This window comes from Chiroxiphia lanceolata, chromosome Z (assembly GCF_009829145.1).
Source record: "Chiroxiphia lanceolata isolate bChiLan1 chromosome Z, bChiLan1.pri, whole genome shotgun sequence".
Classification (NCBI taxonomy): domain Eukaryota; kingdom Metazoa; phylum Chordata; class Aves; order Passeriformes; family Pipridae; genus Chiroxiphia; species Chiroxiphia lanceolata.
This window is the reverse complement of record NC_045671.1, coordinates 67330639-67346773: the sequence shown is the minus strand read 5'-3', so window position 1 is coordinate 67346773 and position 16135 is coordinate 67330639. Positions and strand designations below refer to the sequence as shown.

The window sequence follows — 16135 nt, the reverse complement described above, 5'->3', positions numbered from 1 at the left end:
TATTTTGCTGACTTTTGTCATCTAGGTGAAAATGTTCTTCATGTTCGTGATGCTGATACACAGGATAAGATTCTGCATGCTCTGCAGCTTCAGTTTGGTAAGCAATATCCATGGTGAGTACAGCTGTCTTAATTCATCTGAGGGGATGTTAAAGCAGTGGAGTAAAAAGCAGTTAGTCCTGAGGTGGTTCACTGGTTTTGATGGGAGTGCTTTTAACGTGCTAATCTGAGGTTACAAATTATTTTTGTTTCCGAATCATAGTGCAATGTCTGGTATGCACATTCATATTTGTAGAGCAAAATGTCACTCATAATGTTTTGATATAACTAGTAATTCAACATTCAACAGAAAGTCAAGAGGACAAAATTCATATGTTAACTTAGATAGCGTGATCAAGAGAGCTTGTTCCACAGGAGCAGCATGGGGGGAGAACATCCCGTGTGCCTACATCTGCCTTGTGCCTGAAGGACGCTTTTTCACGTGGGTACAGATGATGCCACAAGCCAAAAAATGAGCAGGATCAAGGAAGACCATAAAGGCCTGGCAAGGCACATGAAGAACATCACTGTCCCAGTCATCTTCTCGTCTCTGCTACTGGTCAGAGAAATGGGGACAGCCAGAAGCAGACACAGTGCAGCTCAACGTTTGGCATTGTGGCTGGTGCCATTGAGAAGGTTTTGGCTTTCAGGATAAGGGGTTGTACTTTAATGATTGTATCCTGTTAGGAAGTGATGGGATCCACCTCTCTAAAAAGGGCAAGAGAATCTCTGGCAGCAGGCTGGCCAGTTTTGGTGAAATGGGCTTTAAACTGAAGGACTCAGGGTTGGGGTCCAAAGTGGCAATGCTTGTGCCATTGCTTCCTCCTGGGGAGTAGGTCATACCAACCAGTGTATAGAATAAGATAAGAACCATAGGGCTAAATACATCAAGGGTGTTTATGGCAGTGGTGAATCCTCTTATACCCCTTCAAGCAACCCCATTGCCTGATCCTCTCTGAAGTGCCTGTATGCAAATGTGTGCAGCATGGACAATAAACAAGAACTGGAAATCTATGTGCAGTCATAGGCCGTGATCTCATTGCAGTTACTGAGACATGGTGGGATAGCTCACAACTGGAATGTTGTCATGGGTGGGTATATACTTTTTAGAAAGAACAGGTCAGTGAAGTTGCTCTTTTTGTGAGAGAGCAGCTGGAATGTATCGAGCTCTACCCAGGGGCAGGTGAACAAGTTGAGAGTTTATGGGTAAGAGTTAAGGGACAAGCTAATAAGGGTGACACTGTTGTGAGTGTTTACTACAGGCCACCTGATCAGGAGGAGGAAGTTGATGAGGCTTTCTCTGGGCAGCTGGAAATAGCCTTGCAGTCACAGGCCCTGGTTCTCCCAGGGGACTTTGACCAGCCTGGTGTTTGTTGGAGGGATGACGCAGTTCGGCACACACAGTCCACGAAGTTCCTGCAGATCACTGAAGATAACTTTTTTAATGCAAGTAGTGGAGGAGCCAATGACGAAAGGCTGGACCTTGTACTAGCCAGCCAGGAGGGACTGGTTGAAGATGTGCAGGTTGGAGGCAGCCTTGGGTGCAGTGAGCATGAGATGGTGGAACTCAGCATCTTGCACGGGGGAAGCAAAACAGTAAGCAGGACCAGAGCCCTAAACTTCCAGAGAGCTAACTTTGGCCTCTTCAAAGACCTGGTTGGAGGAATCCCATGGATTAGGGCTCTAAAAGAGAAAGGAGTCCCAGAGAGCTGGTCATTGTTTAAGCACCGCTACTGCCGAACTCAAGAAAAGTGTGTCCCCATGACCAAGAAATCAGACAAATGGGGCAGGAGACGTGTGTGGATGAGCAGGAGGCTTCTAGTAAATCTCTAAACAGAAAAAAAAAATTATGGGATGGTGTAAAAAGGGACAGGCCACGTGGAAGGACTATAGGAACCAACTAGAGAGCAGCTCTGCAGAGAAGCATCTGGGAGTCCTGGTGGATGTCAAGGTGACCATGAGCTGGCAGCATGTCCCTGCAGCCAAGAGGGCCAGTGGGATCCTGGGGTGCACTGGAAAGTGTGGTCAGCAGGTCAAGGAAAGTGATGCTCCCTCTCTATTCAGCCCTAGTAAGGCCACATCTGGAGTGCTGTCTCCAGTGCTGGGCTCCTTGGTTCAAGAAAGACAAGGAGCTACTGGAGAGGTTCCAGCAGAGGGCCACAAAGATGATTAGGGGACTGGAGAATCTCTCTCATGAGGAGAGACTGTGGAAGCTGGGCCTGTCTGAAGAACAGAAGCCTGAGAAGGGATCTCACCAATACATACAAATATCTCAAAGGCGGGTGTCAAGAGGATGGTGCCAGACTCTTTTCAGTGGTGCCCAGCAACAGGATGAGGTGCAAAAGCCATAAACCAAAATACAGGTGTCACCTCCAAGTGAGGAAGAACTTCTTTACATTGAGGGTGGCAGAGCACTGGAACAGGCTGCCCAGGTAGGTCATGGAGTCTCCCTCTCTGGAGACATTAAAATCCCACCTAGATGTGTTACCTGCTCTAGGTGCCCCTGCCTTGGCATGGGGATTGGCCTAGATGATCTCCAGAGATCCCTTCCAGCCCTAACTGTTCTTTGATTCTGTGACACAGTGCTTCATAGCTGAATCGACCTCAGGCATGGTATGTAGAGAATCCTGACTGCAAGCTTCCAGGGAAGCTGCAGAATTACAGCAGTATGCTTTTCATTATCCTTCAGCCCTACAGTACTGACCCTCATTTCTTTAATGTATATGTTCATGTAAACTTCAGGAGAGTATATTTGTCCAAGTAAGGACAAGAATCAAAAGTATATTTCTTAAGAACCTAAATAGAGCAACAAATCTGTAATACCATATGTCTGACACCATGTATGATGATATTTTAGAAATGGATGTACACGTTGAAAGCTGACATGAATATACAGTTTATTATTATGTAGTTGTCATCTGTGTGATAAGTACATCTTGGTTTGGGCCTGTAGCACATACATAAACTGTCCATAATTTTTATGTTGTTATTTTGCTTTATGATGTGGGTTCCTTCATCAAACTCTTAATTTTACAGGGATTTTTGGCATCATTAACTTCCAATTTTCTACATTCCAGTTTTGTATTCCAAAATGGAGCTAGTGCCAGACTTGCACAGTCTATTGTGTGATCTTCAGTATCACTCTCTACCATATCTTGTGACAGCCTTGTGTAGTGTGAGCTGCAGTACTTCATAGTAGCCAGAGCATAATTTTGTAATTACACAGTGTTACAGTCTTCTGTCATATGAAGAATTTTACAGATTGCAACGTTACTTCCAATTACATGGATTTTTTTTTATATGTATTACAGCTCAAAAATATATGGAGATGGTAATGCTGTTCCAAGGATCTTGAAGTTCCTTAAATCTATTGACCTCAAAGAACCGTTGCAAAAGAAATTCTGTTTTCCTCCTGTCAAAGATAATATCTCTCAGGATATTGACCATATTCTAGAGACACAGAGTGCTCTGGCTGTGGATCTAGGTGGAACAAATCTCCGAGTAGCAATTGTCAGTATGAAGGTAAATATTCAGCTGTGTTTCTGGATATTCTGCAAACTCCATTGGCCTTTGTTGTTCTGTTCCTGCAGTGAGGATATGGGCTTATGATGCAAAAGAGCTCCAAAACAAAGTAGTCCTACTGACTTTTGTTGTTGAGGGATAAAGAAGATTTTTTTTTTCCCTCATTTGCTTCACCTCTCATAAAGTCTTCATGCAATTTGCCTGCTCGTTTGCTCTTCTAAAACTGATGTTAAACTAGCAAAGCCCGTTTGCTGGTGTGAGGTCGTAGCTGCTGACTACATCAGTTAGATTTAGTTACCCAGAGAGCAAAGTAAGATGCCTGCAGAAAGATGAAGGGCTATGTTAAGTGAGCTGATACAGTCCAGAATTTTTAAAAGACGTCTGAGAGATCTTCGAAGTCTTAAAGACAACTTTTGAAAGTGTAATTCTTTTAGAAGTAAAATTGACACATTGTTCTGTCAACACAGCCTGGAAGAAAATGAATTTTAAAAAATTCTGTCCACTTTGCAGGGTGTAGTTTGAGCTGGCACTTACGATAGTTGAAATGCTAGCAAATCAGAGTGAACAGGATCAGACTTTCATAATAAAATTTACATACCAGATGTAGACATTCAACAGCAAATGGCAGAATCTGAGATGTAATTCTCACAAATAACTGAGTTTTCAAAAATTCCTTTTAAAAGCCGTTGTGTCTTCTCATAATGTCTGCTGCAGCCTTGTCTTCCAAAACAACTTCCTCTGATTTCCCTCCCCTTCCAAACTAAAAGTGAAGAGGAAACTAAACATAGAAAATCCACAAAATCTCTTGCTCGTGTGATGCTGAGATGGTGGGATCTAATACTCAAAACTGTTGACAGTTCTTTTGGCAACAGTGACTCAGCCATGTTTGTTACTCCTCTTTGCTTAGTTGCATTAATTTAGTGCAATTCACTCGGACACATACAGGGGATATAACAGGGAGAATAACATTATTAAGCTGTGTGCCTTCTGCAGATCCCTGGCTTAGTCCTGCAAGATGAACATTTCTTTAAGATTAGTTTCTTATAGGCATGCATAATGAATACTTCTATTACCACTGCATGACTCCTAGGGTTAAAAATAACCCTTTCCTCCTGGATCCTCCCCACTCTGTCCAACGTATTTGCAAGGGCATGTAGTGACAGGACAAAGGGTAATGGCTTCAGACTGAAAGAGAGTGGGTTTAGATTAGATATTAGGAAAAATTTACTGTGAGAGTGGTGAGGCACTGGCACAGGTTGTCCAGAGAAGCTGTGGCTGCCCCATCCCTGGGAGTGTTCAAGGCCAGGATGGATGGGGCTTTGAGCAGCCTGCCCTAGTGGAAGGTGTCCCTGCCCACGGCGTGGGGCTTGGAGCTAGGTGAACTTTGAGGTCCCTTCCAACCCAAAACCGTTCTGTGATTCTGTGATATATCCAGATATGATACTCCAGAAATATTACAAGTGACTCAGAAGTATAATTGCTTAGAAGAAAAGTTGTTTCTGAAAGGATAGTAAATTTTGCCTTTAAATTCTTAGCGTTTCTCTTTGGCTGACTCTCCACAGCGGTGTCTGTGACACCACACAAACCTTTTATGTAGTCAAACTGGAAATACTTTATTCTTAAAGCACTGTGTTTTTTCTCTCCTTTATAGCAATTGCTACTCTTTTTTTTTCTTTAACACTTTAGTGTTGGGCTTAAGTGTGTTGCTATATCACGGTTTATGCCCAACAACAGTTCCAGTAGCTCTGGTGATACTTCCTTACACAAGCCTTGTGTTCCTTAAAATGTGTATTTAATTTCAGACAGGGGAGGCTGATTACAGGAGTGGAAGGTAATGCCTAATCCTGCAAACTTGTCTCCCAGAGTTGTCAGGAATCTTGCCTGTAGTCCCGAGATCTAAAGCATAGCATCTGGTTGGTTTTTTTTTTAAAGAGATAAGTAATAGCTCTCTATCTTCAAATTGACCTGTAATTTAAATTAAGGAGACATTTCATCATGAAGTACATTTCTCTAAAAACAACATTTCTTTTGTTGTTTTTAATTTCTAGGGTGAAATAGTTAAGAAGTATACCCAGCTGAACCCTAAAACCTATGAAGACAGACTGGAATTAATTCTAAAGATGTGTGTAGAGGCTGCATCAGAGGCAGTAAATGTAAACTGCAGAATTTTGGGAGTGGGTAAGTTAACAAATACTAACTTTGTCTTTTCATCTAAGAATTAAATTACTACTCATTAATTTAAAACATCTTTCTAAAATGGATCTCTTGTATTCTAAGATCTTAAATCATAAATTATAGTAAACAAGCTTTTTAAAACGACTGTGAAAATGAGAAGCTGACTGTAAAGACTGAGGTTTCTCCAGTTTGTAACAGCCATGAAAACAATCAGCTAAGTAAACTATATGTAAAATGTGTGGTACATAGCTTTTATGGATTTTGAAGCTCCCTGCTGTCTTGGAGTTGTGAATCAGATGTATATCAAAAAACAGCTCTTGAAACAACTGCAGCTGAGTCAAGTTTCTTCTACTATCTGTAAGCCTTTCTTCAGGGCTAGGATCAACTGTGCAGCAGAGTCCTCAGTTATGCTAGGGCAGACTAAAATGGCTAGAATGTTAAGGAATAAATTTGCAGCTGACAGATACAAAAGCAGCCTTTGTAAACTTCCAGTTTACTTGCACCTGTAGTACAGTTCCACATTAAGCTGTTTATACCCTACAGGACTTCTTCAGTTTAATGGTGACTGAGACGTTTGGCCTTACATGTTACAGTTATTTATGAGGGTGTTGATTAATGTTGTCCTGAATTTTTAAGGAGGACATAGAATCTTCATTTTAGCTGAGAAATACTCTGTAGGAAAAGTAGTTTGTTCCAAACCAAAACTTACTTGAATCACACAAGAAAAGTTAATTCGAAGATGTTGTATTCTTTAAAAACAATGTTAAGAACACGAAGCCATAAGAAGAAATGTTAGACCTTCAAATTAGATCTTTCTTACACCTTTAATGTTCGATTCAGCTGCTTGTCTTAGAAGTTTTGTGGCTGCTTTCCATTATAACGTTAACCCTGGAACCATCTGTAGAGAAATAGCACTACAATAAAATGTTCAAACTTCATTTCTAGAGCTATATACCTCCATAATAGTGCTCTGCTTTTCAAAGGTCCCAGGAGAGTCTATCAACTTTGGAAGCCTCTCTAGCTAGGGAAAACTGGTTTGGCTAATAGTGCCTGTTACTGGTTATTATTCTGTTCAGTAGACAAATCTCTGAACAGATTTGATTTTTCACAAAAACAGTGTATTTTTAAGTAGAAATCACTGGTCCAGCGATTCTTTTCCTAAATCTTTAGTCATCTTAGGATGACTAAATCCTAGTCATCCTAAATCTTGAGAGTTACAGCAGACTTCAGGACATTAGTAATGTTTCAGGATTTGAATAATTTATTTTCTACAGTTTGCTAATATGTGTTTTGTACATGATTAACAAGAAACACAACTGTTAAGTGATTTGCTGCAATCTTGCCTGAAGTAGGAACATTAATTCTTTGACTTAACATTAACCAATACCTATCTAGTCGGTTTTAAGGACACTTGGTGCATTGTGATTAGAGCAGTGGCATTCTATGAATTACCTCCTTTGCTTTAAGGGTAACTGAGCACTGAAACACACTGCCTGGAGAGGTTGTGGAGTCTCCTCCTCTGGAGATACTCAAAACCCACCCAGACACAATCCTGTGCAACCTGCTTTAGGTGAACCTGCTTTTGCAGAGGGGTTGGAGTAGATGATCTCCGGAGGTCCCCTCCAACCCCCCCCCATTCCATGATTCTCTATCTTTACATGTCATAAGTTGCACTGCCAGTAATACTTAGGAAATTTTTACTCCATGCTCTGCTTCAAAGCCTAATATTAGAAATGAAAATTCTTGTCATTACAAAAAGAAAAACAGGTCTTTTACTTGAGTATCACAGAGACTTTGTTTTGATTTTTCTCTCCTATGTTTCTGGGACTTAGGTATTTCCACAGGTGGACGTGTAAACCCCCGAGAAGGAATTGTGCTTCACTCTACAAAACTCATTCAGGAGTGGAGCTCTGTGGATCTCAGAACTCCAATATCTGATGCTCTGCACCTGCCAGTCTGGGTGGACAATGATGGAAACTGTGCTGCTCTAGCAGAGAGGAAATTTGGTCACGGAAAAGGAGTAGAAAATTTTGTAACGCTCATTACTGGTACAGGTGGGTGTGTTATAGTTCAATGAAACCCAAAGTCCAGTAGCATCACTTAGAGGCTCAGCTGATCTTAAAAATATAAACACTACCACTATGCCTAGAAAACCCTAATATTTTAGGTTCTTAAACCAAAAATCCTTTTGCTACTCTTATTTGTCTCTTTTAGGGTACTTTTTAATTTATTCAGGCAAATGAAACCTCTTCCATAGTTTAAGCTTCTTGATAAAAGAAGTTCTGCCTGATACAGCTATGCAGGCAAGTAAGGAAAATCTAGGCAACTTTAGCTGGAATAATTTTGCATTTTTTCAGCTTTATAGCTTAATTCTCTTTCAGAAATACAAGTCAGATCAGGAAATGTATCTAGAATATAAGCAACTAAATATGAGAGATGATGCTTAGTATATCTCAAATGCAAATGTGGGGTAACTTTTCTCATTTGTTAAGTATATAGTCCTTTAGATGGTGGCAATAATAACTAGCTGATCAATCCACACCTAGAGTTTGAGAAGGGGCAGCAGAGACCCAGGTTTTAGTGTCCTGGCTCTTTAGCACACAGGTTTAACTGTCTCAATACAGCATTAAAACTTCTCTGAAGTGCAAAATTTTAAGGCCACCCTGGAAGGACAGTTTTCTGCATAAAGAGCATGACTCACAAGCTTAAAAGATCTGGCGTAGTTCAGTACCATCCATAGGCTTTTTAAGAAAAGATAAGCATTATATATAATTTTGATACATATATGAACAGGAGGGAGCTGTGAGCTTGCTTATTAGGTGTGTCAAATGGAGAAGAGTTCTTTTAATAACCAGTAATTTTTGATTTCCAGTGTAGATCATCACTGATGCAAATTATTTTATCTTGTCTGTATTAGAATAAGGAAATATCAGTCCTGCAGAACTGGGGCCTTTAAAAACTGTTGTGGGGTGGGGCAGTCGTTTGTCTTTTTTCTAACCATAGAAGTTTTCATACCTTTGCAGGAATCGGAGGTGGAATTGTTCATCAGCATGAACTGATCCATGGCAGTTCTTTCTGTGCCGCTGAGCTTGGGCACATTGTCGTATCTTTAGATGGACCAGAGTGCCTGTGTGGTAGTCAAGGATGTATAGAAGCATATGCCTCAGGAATAGCATTACAGAGAGAAGCCAAGAAACTCCACGATGGTATCTATTTAGTTTATTTTTGAAAACACAATTACTGAAATGCAGTATAGGAAGAAATTTTTAAAGGTAGACCTGCCTTCTTTTTCTACAAGGAAACAAGAGTAGGTGTGCTGGTAACCTGTTATAGTACAAATATTTTTCGATGGCAAAGAACATTTGGAATCACTGGTGTCAGAATTACCAGAAGCACACAGTAGAGTTTAGACTCTCCTTTTTAACTATTCTGTAAGGTAATCTGACAGACATTCTGTGGATGTTTGGTTTCACAGTGATTGTCTTTCAGAAATAGCTTCTCAGTCTTAAATAAGTTTGAGAACATTTATATTTTATTAACTTTTGGGCCTGACAAGACTAGTGAATTACCACACTCTAACTGTTTGAGTTTGATTCCCTGCTTCTGCAAGTAGTTTCCTGAATAATATGGGTATGATTACTTTGGCTAAACTCAGGGTTACGCAGGTTGCTCAGGATTCATTATGCAAGTAAAAGAGCTGTAAAGACTTTAGTTGCCTGGTTTTTCCCTGTCTCTTTCTTGACTCGCCACATCACCATGTTTTGCATCACCATGTTTTGCTCTCCTCTCACAATGGCTTTCTCTCCTCCTTTTCAGATGATCTGCTTTTAGTAGAAGGAATGTCAATGAAGAAGGAGGAGGTTGTTAGTGCTGCACATCTTATTCAAGCAGCTAAGCTTGGGAATACAAAAGCAGAGAGCATTCTCAGAACAGGTAAGAACGTAGTCTAGAGGGTAGAACACTCCAATGATTATATTTTTGGTGACAGAGAAACAGTAGTGCACTGTAACACTACAAACACATTCTAAACATTGAGGAACACCCTATATTAAAATTACTAACAGTAATGAAACTTCAAGTATAAATGTTGGAGGAAATGTCAGCAGAAGTGTATGTATATTCAAGGTATCTATTCCAATATACAAGATTAAAAGCTTCTGCAAAGATCAGTTTAAAAAAAAGGAAAGCGTCAGCATTCTCATATTGGAAAATTTGGGGACACTTCATTGTAGGCAAGTGAATGGCTAGTCTGAGCTAGCAGAGACAATTTATGTATAACTTTACACAAGATATTTTACTGTTTTACTAGCTTTAAACAGAGGGAGCTCCTCTCCCTCATACTAAGCTGATAACACTTAAGATGGTAGAGAGTAATGCTTTCCTGTTTTTGCTTTGCTTACAAGCATGATTTAATGTATCATTTTGTATTTTACGTCCATATCATTGATTAATGCATTATTTTGCAAAAAAATAAAAAAGGCCTTTTTTTTTTGTCCTTTTACTTTGGAAAATAAAAACTAATGGCAAACTGATATTGTCTGATAACATAAACCCAAAACCCTGCCCTGTGGAACAGAACACTTTCCTGACAAGTGTTATTTGCTGCTTACAGACCTATTTCAGCTACTGATGCCAGAACTGCTTTGAGTATTATACTTAATTTCTTTTTACTTTATCTTTTCAGCTGGGACTGCATTAGGCCTTGGAGTTGTGAACGTTCTACACACCGTGAACCCCTCTCTTGTGATCCTTTCTGGAGTTCTAGCTAACCACTATGTTAACGCTGTCAAAGACGTGATAAATCGACAGGCTTTGTCCTCTGTTAAAACTGTGGATGTGGTGGTCTCAAATCTAGCAGATCCTGCTCTTCTTGGAGCTGCTAGCCTGGTACTGGATTATACTACACGTAGAATATACTAGGTACCTGGAATAATCATAGAAATGGACTGTTCAGATTCCTAATGGGTGGAGGGAATACTTTGCCCCAAATTTTTCTTTGATGAGAGCAGCTAATGAATCAGAGTAGTGTTCTGAGTAGTTAGTGACCACTTCAGCATTTCCTAATAGAAGTATTATCTTTTTGTAGTTTTCCTAAACTTCATCTGACTTCATAGGAAGTGATGTGCAATTCTTTTTTTAAGCACTTCTGTTGGTAAGCCTATATGTTACTTTTGGGTGTAGCTGAATTATTTATAAGCATCTCTTGATGTATGGTGGGGATTACATGTATGGTGTGTAAAATTATAGGTAACACTTGGGGATCCATATCTCATTTCCCACCTATGTGAAATGAGATGTTTACCAGCTTTTCAGGCTTCCACCCACAAAGTGAATGTGATGTAATCACCAATAGCAGGTAGTAATTTCAGTGGGTGGTGGAAACGAGGGAAGCAGCCTATACAATAAAAAAAGGCTACACCTCGAAATTGTGGTTCATGAAGGACTTGGTAGAGGCAACCAAGTTTTTTTTACATCATCTCTAAAGGGCAGAGTCCCATTTTAGAAGCTTTGCATATGAAGGAAAAAGACAACAGTCTAGTTAGCATACAGCCTGCAGAGCAGTGCAAACAAACTCATAAGTTAGCATCTTTGTCTTCTGGCTATGGCCAACAGTTAATTGTTTGAATTTTATTCTTTGGGGATTTCTCAAGGGACTTCATCTACTACTTTGTCTGCCAAATTAGCAGAGAGGGGGGACTGCTTATTCTTTGGTAGCAAGTTAGCTGAAATTCAGCCACGTAGCACATCTGAAGATAAAGACTACCTTTCAGGAAAACTCTTCCACTGCAGAGTGACAGGGTGTATCCCTTCACCTGTTCTGGTGGCTGCAGGTACACTGTTCTTGTCCTGCATTCACCGTCAGCTTTTAGGATGAAAAGTCAAATCTGACCCTCATCCTCACCCTCAGGCCTGGGAAGAAAGTATGTCAAATGCAATGAAGACTTGCCTAAGTAAACCGTGTTTTATATTTCTTTAACTAGTCCTTTGTGATATATAGATCCAGCTAGTTTTTTAGCACACTTTCAAAATACTGGAGAAACTGAAAAACCAGCCTGCCTATCAGAAAGACAGCTGTGGAGGAACAGTCATAAGACTGCCCTCTGTCCTGCATTTAATGGCCTGTTTTGACACCTAACTCAACCACTGATATTCTCAGAAGTCCAATGACGTGTTAGTACACGGGAATATGCAACCAGTCATGCCTATTGCAGCCAGACATGCCTGTCTCATACTGGCCTTTTTAGCCACCAACGCGCTTGCAACGAACGTGGGTAGAGCCCTCCCCCAATCTTCGTTTGCGAAGCCCAGCCTCGCTGATGACATGGGAATAAAAGGGGCTATTTCCACACTTGAACTTCTTCTCCAACCGAAATGAAACAACCTTCTGCAACCATTACCCGCTGCTGTACAGTTATCTTGGACTGAATAGCTCTTAGTGTACTGGTTAATTCTGAGATGTTATCTGTACGGATTGTCTTCACTTCATCCTCTCTTCCACAAGGAATGCTTACTGAGAACTCGCATCTTCAGAGCAGATTGCAGAACCACCACCACCTTCCTGATGTCTAGGAACAATTGTGCAGCCTCTATACCATAGTTTTTCTCAAAATCAGCAAATATTGGTTCTTAACTACTTTCAACGTTTCAGTAGGCTTTATGTCACCAGGGATTTTTAGTTCCTTTTCCTGCATGTCTTGGTTTACTTAGTGATTCTCACTAACTTCAATACCATTAAGTCTGTCAGCATTTCTCTACAGTGAGAGTAGCTCAGATCAGGAGTAACAGCACTGAGGTTCTGACAGTGAGGAGACCTGTCATTTGATCTTTTCCATCCTCTAGCATCACAAGGGATACGTGAGTGGAATGCCTTGCTAAAAGTGGGACCAGGCTTTTGCTTTCCAGACCCTCTGAAGCTCTGTATTTTTGATATCTCAAACTCCAGATATGTTTTTCCCTAGCAGCTGAAGGGAGGGTGCAGGCACAGAAAAAACACAATAGAATAAAACTCATTGGAAAAGTTTTACTCTAAACTCCTTTAACATCTATTCCTGTTTAAAAAACAGTTCTTAAAATGCTTTTGAAAATGTTTTTTCTGTCAACTGGCTGAGAACCTGCTGCATATGTACACGTGGTGCAGAAGTCCTTGCAGTTTCTCCCTAAGAAGTTTGTGTGTTTATAAAATCAGAAAGAATAAAAAATCATATTTAATAGCATAATAGTGATTTTGTTTCTCCTTCCTTCCCTGTTCAGAAACCTTCCTTGCTTTTCAGGTACTTTAATGTGGTCCAGAGTTTTCATGGACACTACCTCCCAGCTGTATCCAATCCCAGAGGGAGCAAACATCAGATGTTCACAGAACATCTCCAGTACTGTGCTTACCTGATGCTGGCCCTAGAGCAGCTCCCTTAGAGCAGCCCATATCATGAAGATCATGAGCTCCAGTAAGGGCAAACCAGACTTTATATGCAATACTGGAAAAAAAGTGGGGGAGTGAAAGCCCTCTTTCCCCAGCTATTGTCAGTGTTTCAGAGCGTAAAGCAGCAGTGCATTCTCATTATCTGCACTGGCAGCATCTGCTTATACAACCTGTTGTGTAGAGGTGTTTTTGCAGTGTCCCTGGTAAGTGCATGTGGTATTTTAACTGCTGAAGCCTAAGCAGGAATGCCACTGTCCAGCCCTCTAAACACAATTGCATATGACATCAACAGCTTGGGAAGAAGATCCCTCATGAACATGGATGTTTATAATCAGCATTATATAAGCAAGCAGCAGCAGTAGAGTGCCAAAAGGTTGGAAAGTGAATTAAAACTGGAGTTCTTAGTGTTGTAACGTGTAGTTCATGTAGCCAATATAAGACCTCTACTCGTTCCTATCCTGCGTTGCTCCTTGTCCTTGCAGCTGGTGGAAAACAACTTGTTTGTCCACAAAGCTCTGCCTAACCACAGAAACCCAGCCAGCCAGGACTTAGAATCATGAGGAGGCCAGTTCAGCTGTCTTTTTAGAGATGATTGCTGATGGTTTGCAAACCATATAGCTAATCCATACAGCATGAAGGCTTGAATATTTTTGTCTCCTGACCAGCAAGTTTAGTTATTCAGTATTTTTGAGTCTTTGATCTGTCATCCAGCCACTCGGAATCAACAAATGCCTCAGTTTTCTGGTGGTCTTGAAACACTGTCCTTCCTCCATTTGATTGTAACAAAATTGTCAGAAACTCGTAAGTATTATCAAGTGAGGCAATGGCAATTTTGTATCACCAAAACCCATCACAGAGAGTAAGATGCAGACACAATTTATACTCTGATTCAGAGAAATCTGATCACTGTGTCCCTTTCAAATGCCACGGAGAGGTTACAGGCAGTAAGTGTTAAACCCCTGGACTGTACACCCTTTGGACCATTCCAGATAATTGTGTTTGTATTAGAACAACTGTTCTGCAGAGGAACAAGCTTGCCCATGACAGCTACTACTGAAGGAATACTCTTTGGCAAAGACAACAGACACCCATCTCGTCCATTCTGAAATACCAGCCACTAATCTATATGTTTCCCTCTCACTGAGCTGCTCAGAAACAAACACAGCGCCAAGAAACGGGCAAGCCACACCACATTGTTTTATGGCTACTTAAAACTTACCCACGTTCCACAGGCTCAGAGGATGAATGCACAGCGCTGTTGCTTTCAGGCTCCCTGCTTTCTAACAAACCCATGACCTCTCCATCCCCCTTCTTCACAAATGCTCATTGTAATTTCAGACTGCCTAGCTGCTGGCTGCCACCTGATCGCAAGCTAAACAAAGCAAGTTCTATACCAGGATGTTATTCAGCAGGAGTATGCAGCTTCTCTCTCAGTGCTGCATGAGATCTTTGCAGATTTCAAGGATTGGAAGTGCCCAGGTTTTCTTCCAGTTTTCACAGACTGACTCAATTTTCTATGGAGATAAACAGCAACAGTGGGAAGCTAAAGCCAGTAAAAAGAGGAATAAGTATGCTCAGTTAGGCCAGAGTTAGCACAGAATTGTCACATGAAGTCAGAAAACGAAGTGACAGATGCTGACTGACCTCTGAGGAAAACAAGTCAATGTTCAGAAAAACAGACAAGGGCTTTGATTTGCCCAAATAAACCCTGAGTATTCTTCTGCTTACTGTGACAAGGTCTAAGTATCCAAAATAACTCTGAGACACAGAAAACATCCAGACCCCAGGAGTGCCGAGTGTAGTTCTGAGCTCCCTCAAGAGAGACAGACACACTGAAGAGTTCAACAAAAAGCAACTAGAGCATTTCTCCTGTGAGGAAAGGCTGAGAGAGGTGGGACTGTCCAGCCTGGAAACAAGAAGGCTCAGGGGGATCTTACCAATGTATATAAATATCTGAAGGGAGGGTGCAAAGAGCACAGAATCACTCTCTTTTCAGTGGTGCCCAGTGACAGGACGAGAGGCAACAGGCACAGACTGAAATGCAAGTTCCTCCTGAACACCAGGAAACACTTTTTTGCTATAAAGGGTGACTGACCAAGCACTAGCACAGGGTGCCCAGAGAAATGATGGAGTTTTGCTTCTTGGAGATCTTCAGCAGCTGTCTGGACATGGTCCTGGGCAACAGGCTCTAGGTGGTTCTGCTTGAGCAGAGGGGTTGAACCAGATGATCTCCAGAAGTCCCTTCCAACCACAGCCAACCTGTGATTCTGTAACAGCACTGATAAAGGAGACAGTGAGCTAGCATACTTGAATGTAAAATTAAGGCAGAAAAGGTAATCTACAAAATCTCAGCACAAGAGCTAGAGGAAGTAACCCAAACCCACACTTTTAAGTGTTCCAGCTAGATGAAATACATAAAAAAACTGCAAAGACCTTCTTAGCCTCTGCAAACCCGGCTTATAAAATACTCCTTTAGTATTGCTGTAATATTGCTCTAATATTGATTTGGCCTTGAATTTGAGTCTTTGCCTATTTTCTTGGATTGCAGCTCAAAGCCATGCCTATAGCCAGATAAAATGTCCTGTAAGACAGGGCAATGTGATGATCAGTAAATTCCATAATTAAGTGTGCAGAAACCTCTCTAATATATTCATTTTTCAAATCCTACTAAATTCATATTAACACTTTTAAGACTCTGAATTTCACATAGTGGAGTTTTCTTTATTAGATTATCAATTCATTTTGAAAGCCGTTGTTTTTAGAGCCTTGGAGTCAGCAGAAAAAAAAGGAAGTTTTCAGTCAAGGTGCCAGCATTAGTCAAGGCTAGCAATGGACTTGCTCTGTGTTTCAGTCCTATTAGACTCACCTGTGATATCTGTGTGCAGTTCAGAAAATATCTTCCTGCTTTAATATCTTCCTGCTTTAATATCTTCCTGCTTTAATATCTTCCTGCTTTAATATCTTCCTGCTTTAATATCTTCCT

At 40.8% G+C, this 16135-nt stretch overlaps 1 protein-coding gene and 1 long non-coding RNA gene across 7 annotated transcripts in view; one reads left to right on the top strand and one right to left on the bottom strand.

Annotated features, from left to right (window-relative positions):
* The window catches only part of GNE (glucosamine (UDP-N-acetyl)-2-epimerase/N-acetylmannosamine kinase), a 33092-nt gene extending 20138 nt beyond the window's left edge, over nt 1–12954 (top strand). For 5 of the 6 annotated variants that reach the window (XM_032675921.1, XM_032675922.1, XM_032675923.1 and 2 more), the window contains exons 6-12: nt 26–113; nt 3350–3560; nt 5609–5738; nt 7568–7789; nt 8759–8941; nt 9552–9668; nt 10420–12789. In XM_032675921.1, coding sequence (XP_032531812.1) covers nt 26–113; nt 3350–3560; nt 5609–5738; nt 7568–7789; nt 8759–8941; nt 9552–9668; nt 10420–10655 — 1187 coding nt within the window. In that variant the 3' untranslated portion in view covers nt 10656–12789. Of the gene's footprint in view, nt 1–25; nt 114–3349; nt 3561–5608; nt 5739–7567; nt 7790–8758; nt 8942–9551; nt 9669–10419 lie in introns of all 6 variants that reach the window. The other variant, XM_032675918.1, reaches the window with a different exon arrangement.
* Nucleotides 10251–16070, bottom strand: LOC116780664. Its single transcript, XR_004354561.1, has 2 exons — nt 16019–16070; nt 10251–15430 (listed from the first exon to the last, which is right to left on the bottom strand). It is a non-coding gene; the product is annotated as an uncharacterized LOC116780664 (long non-coding RNA).
* Between the last annotated feature and the right edge of the window lie 65 nt (nt 16071–16135).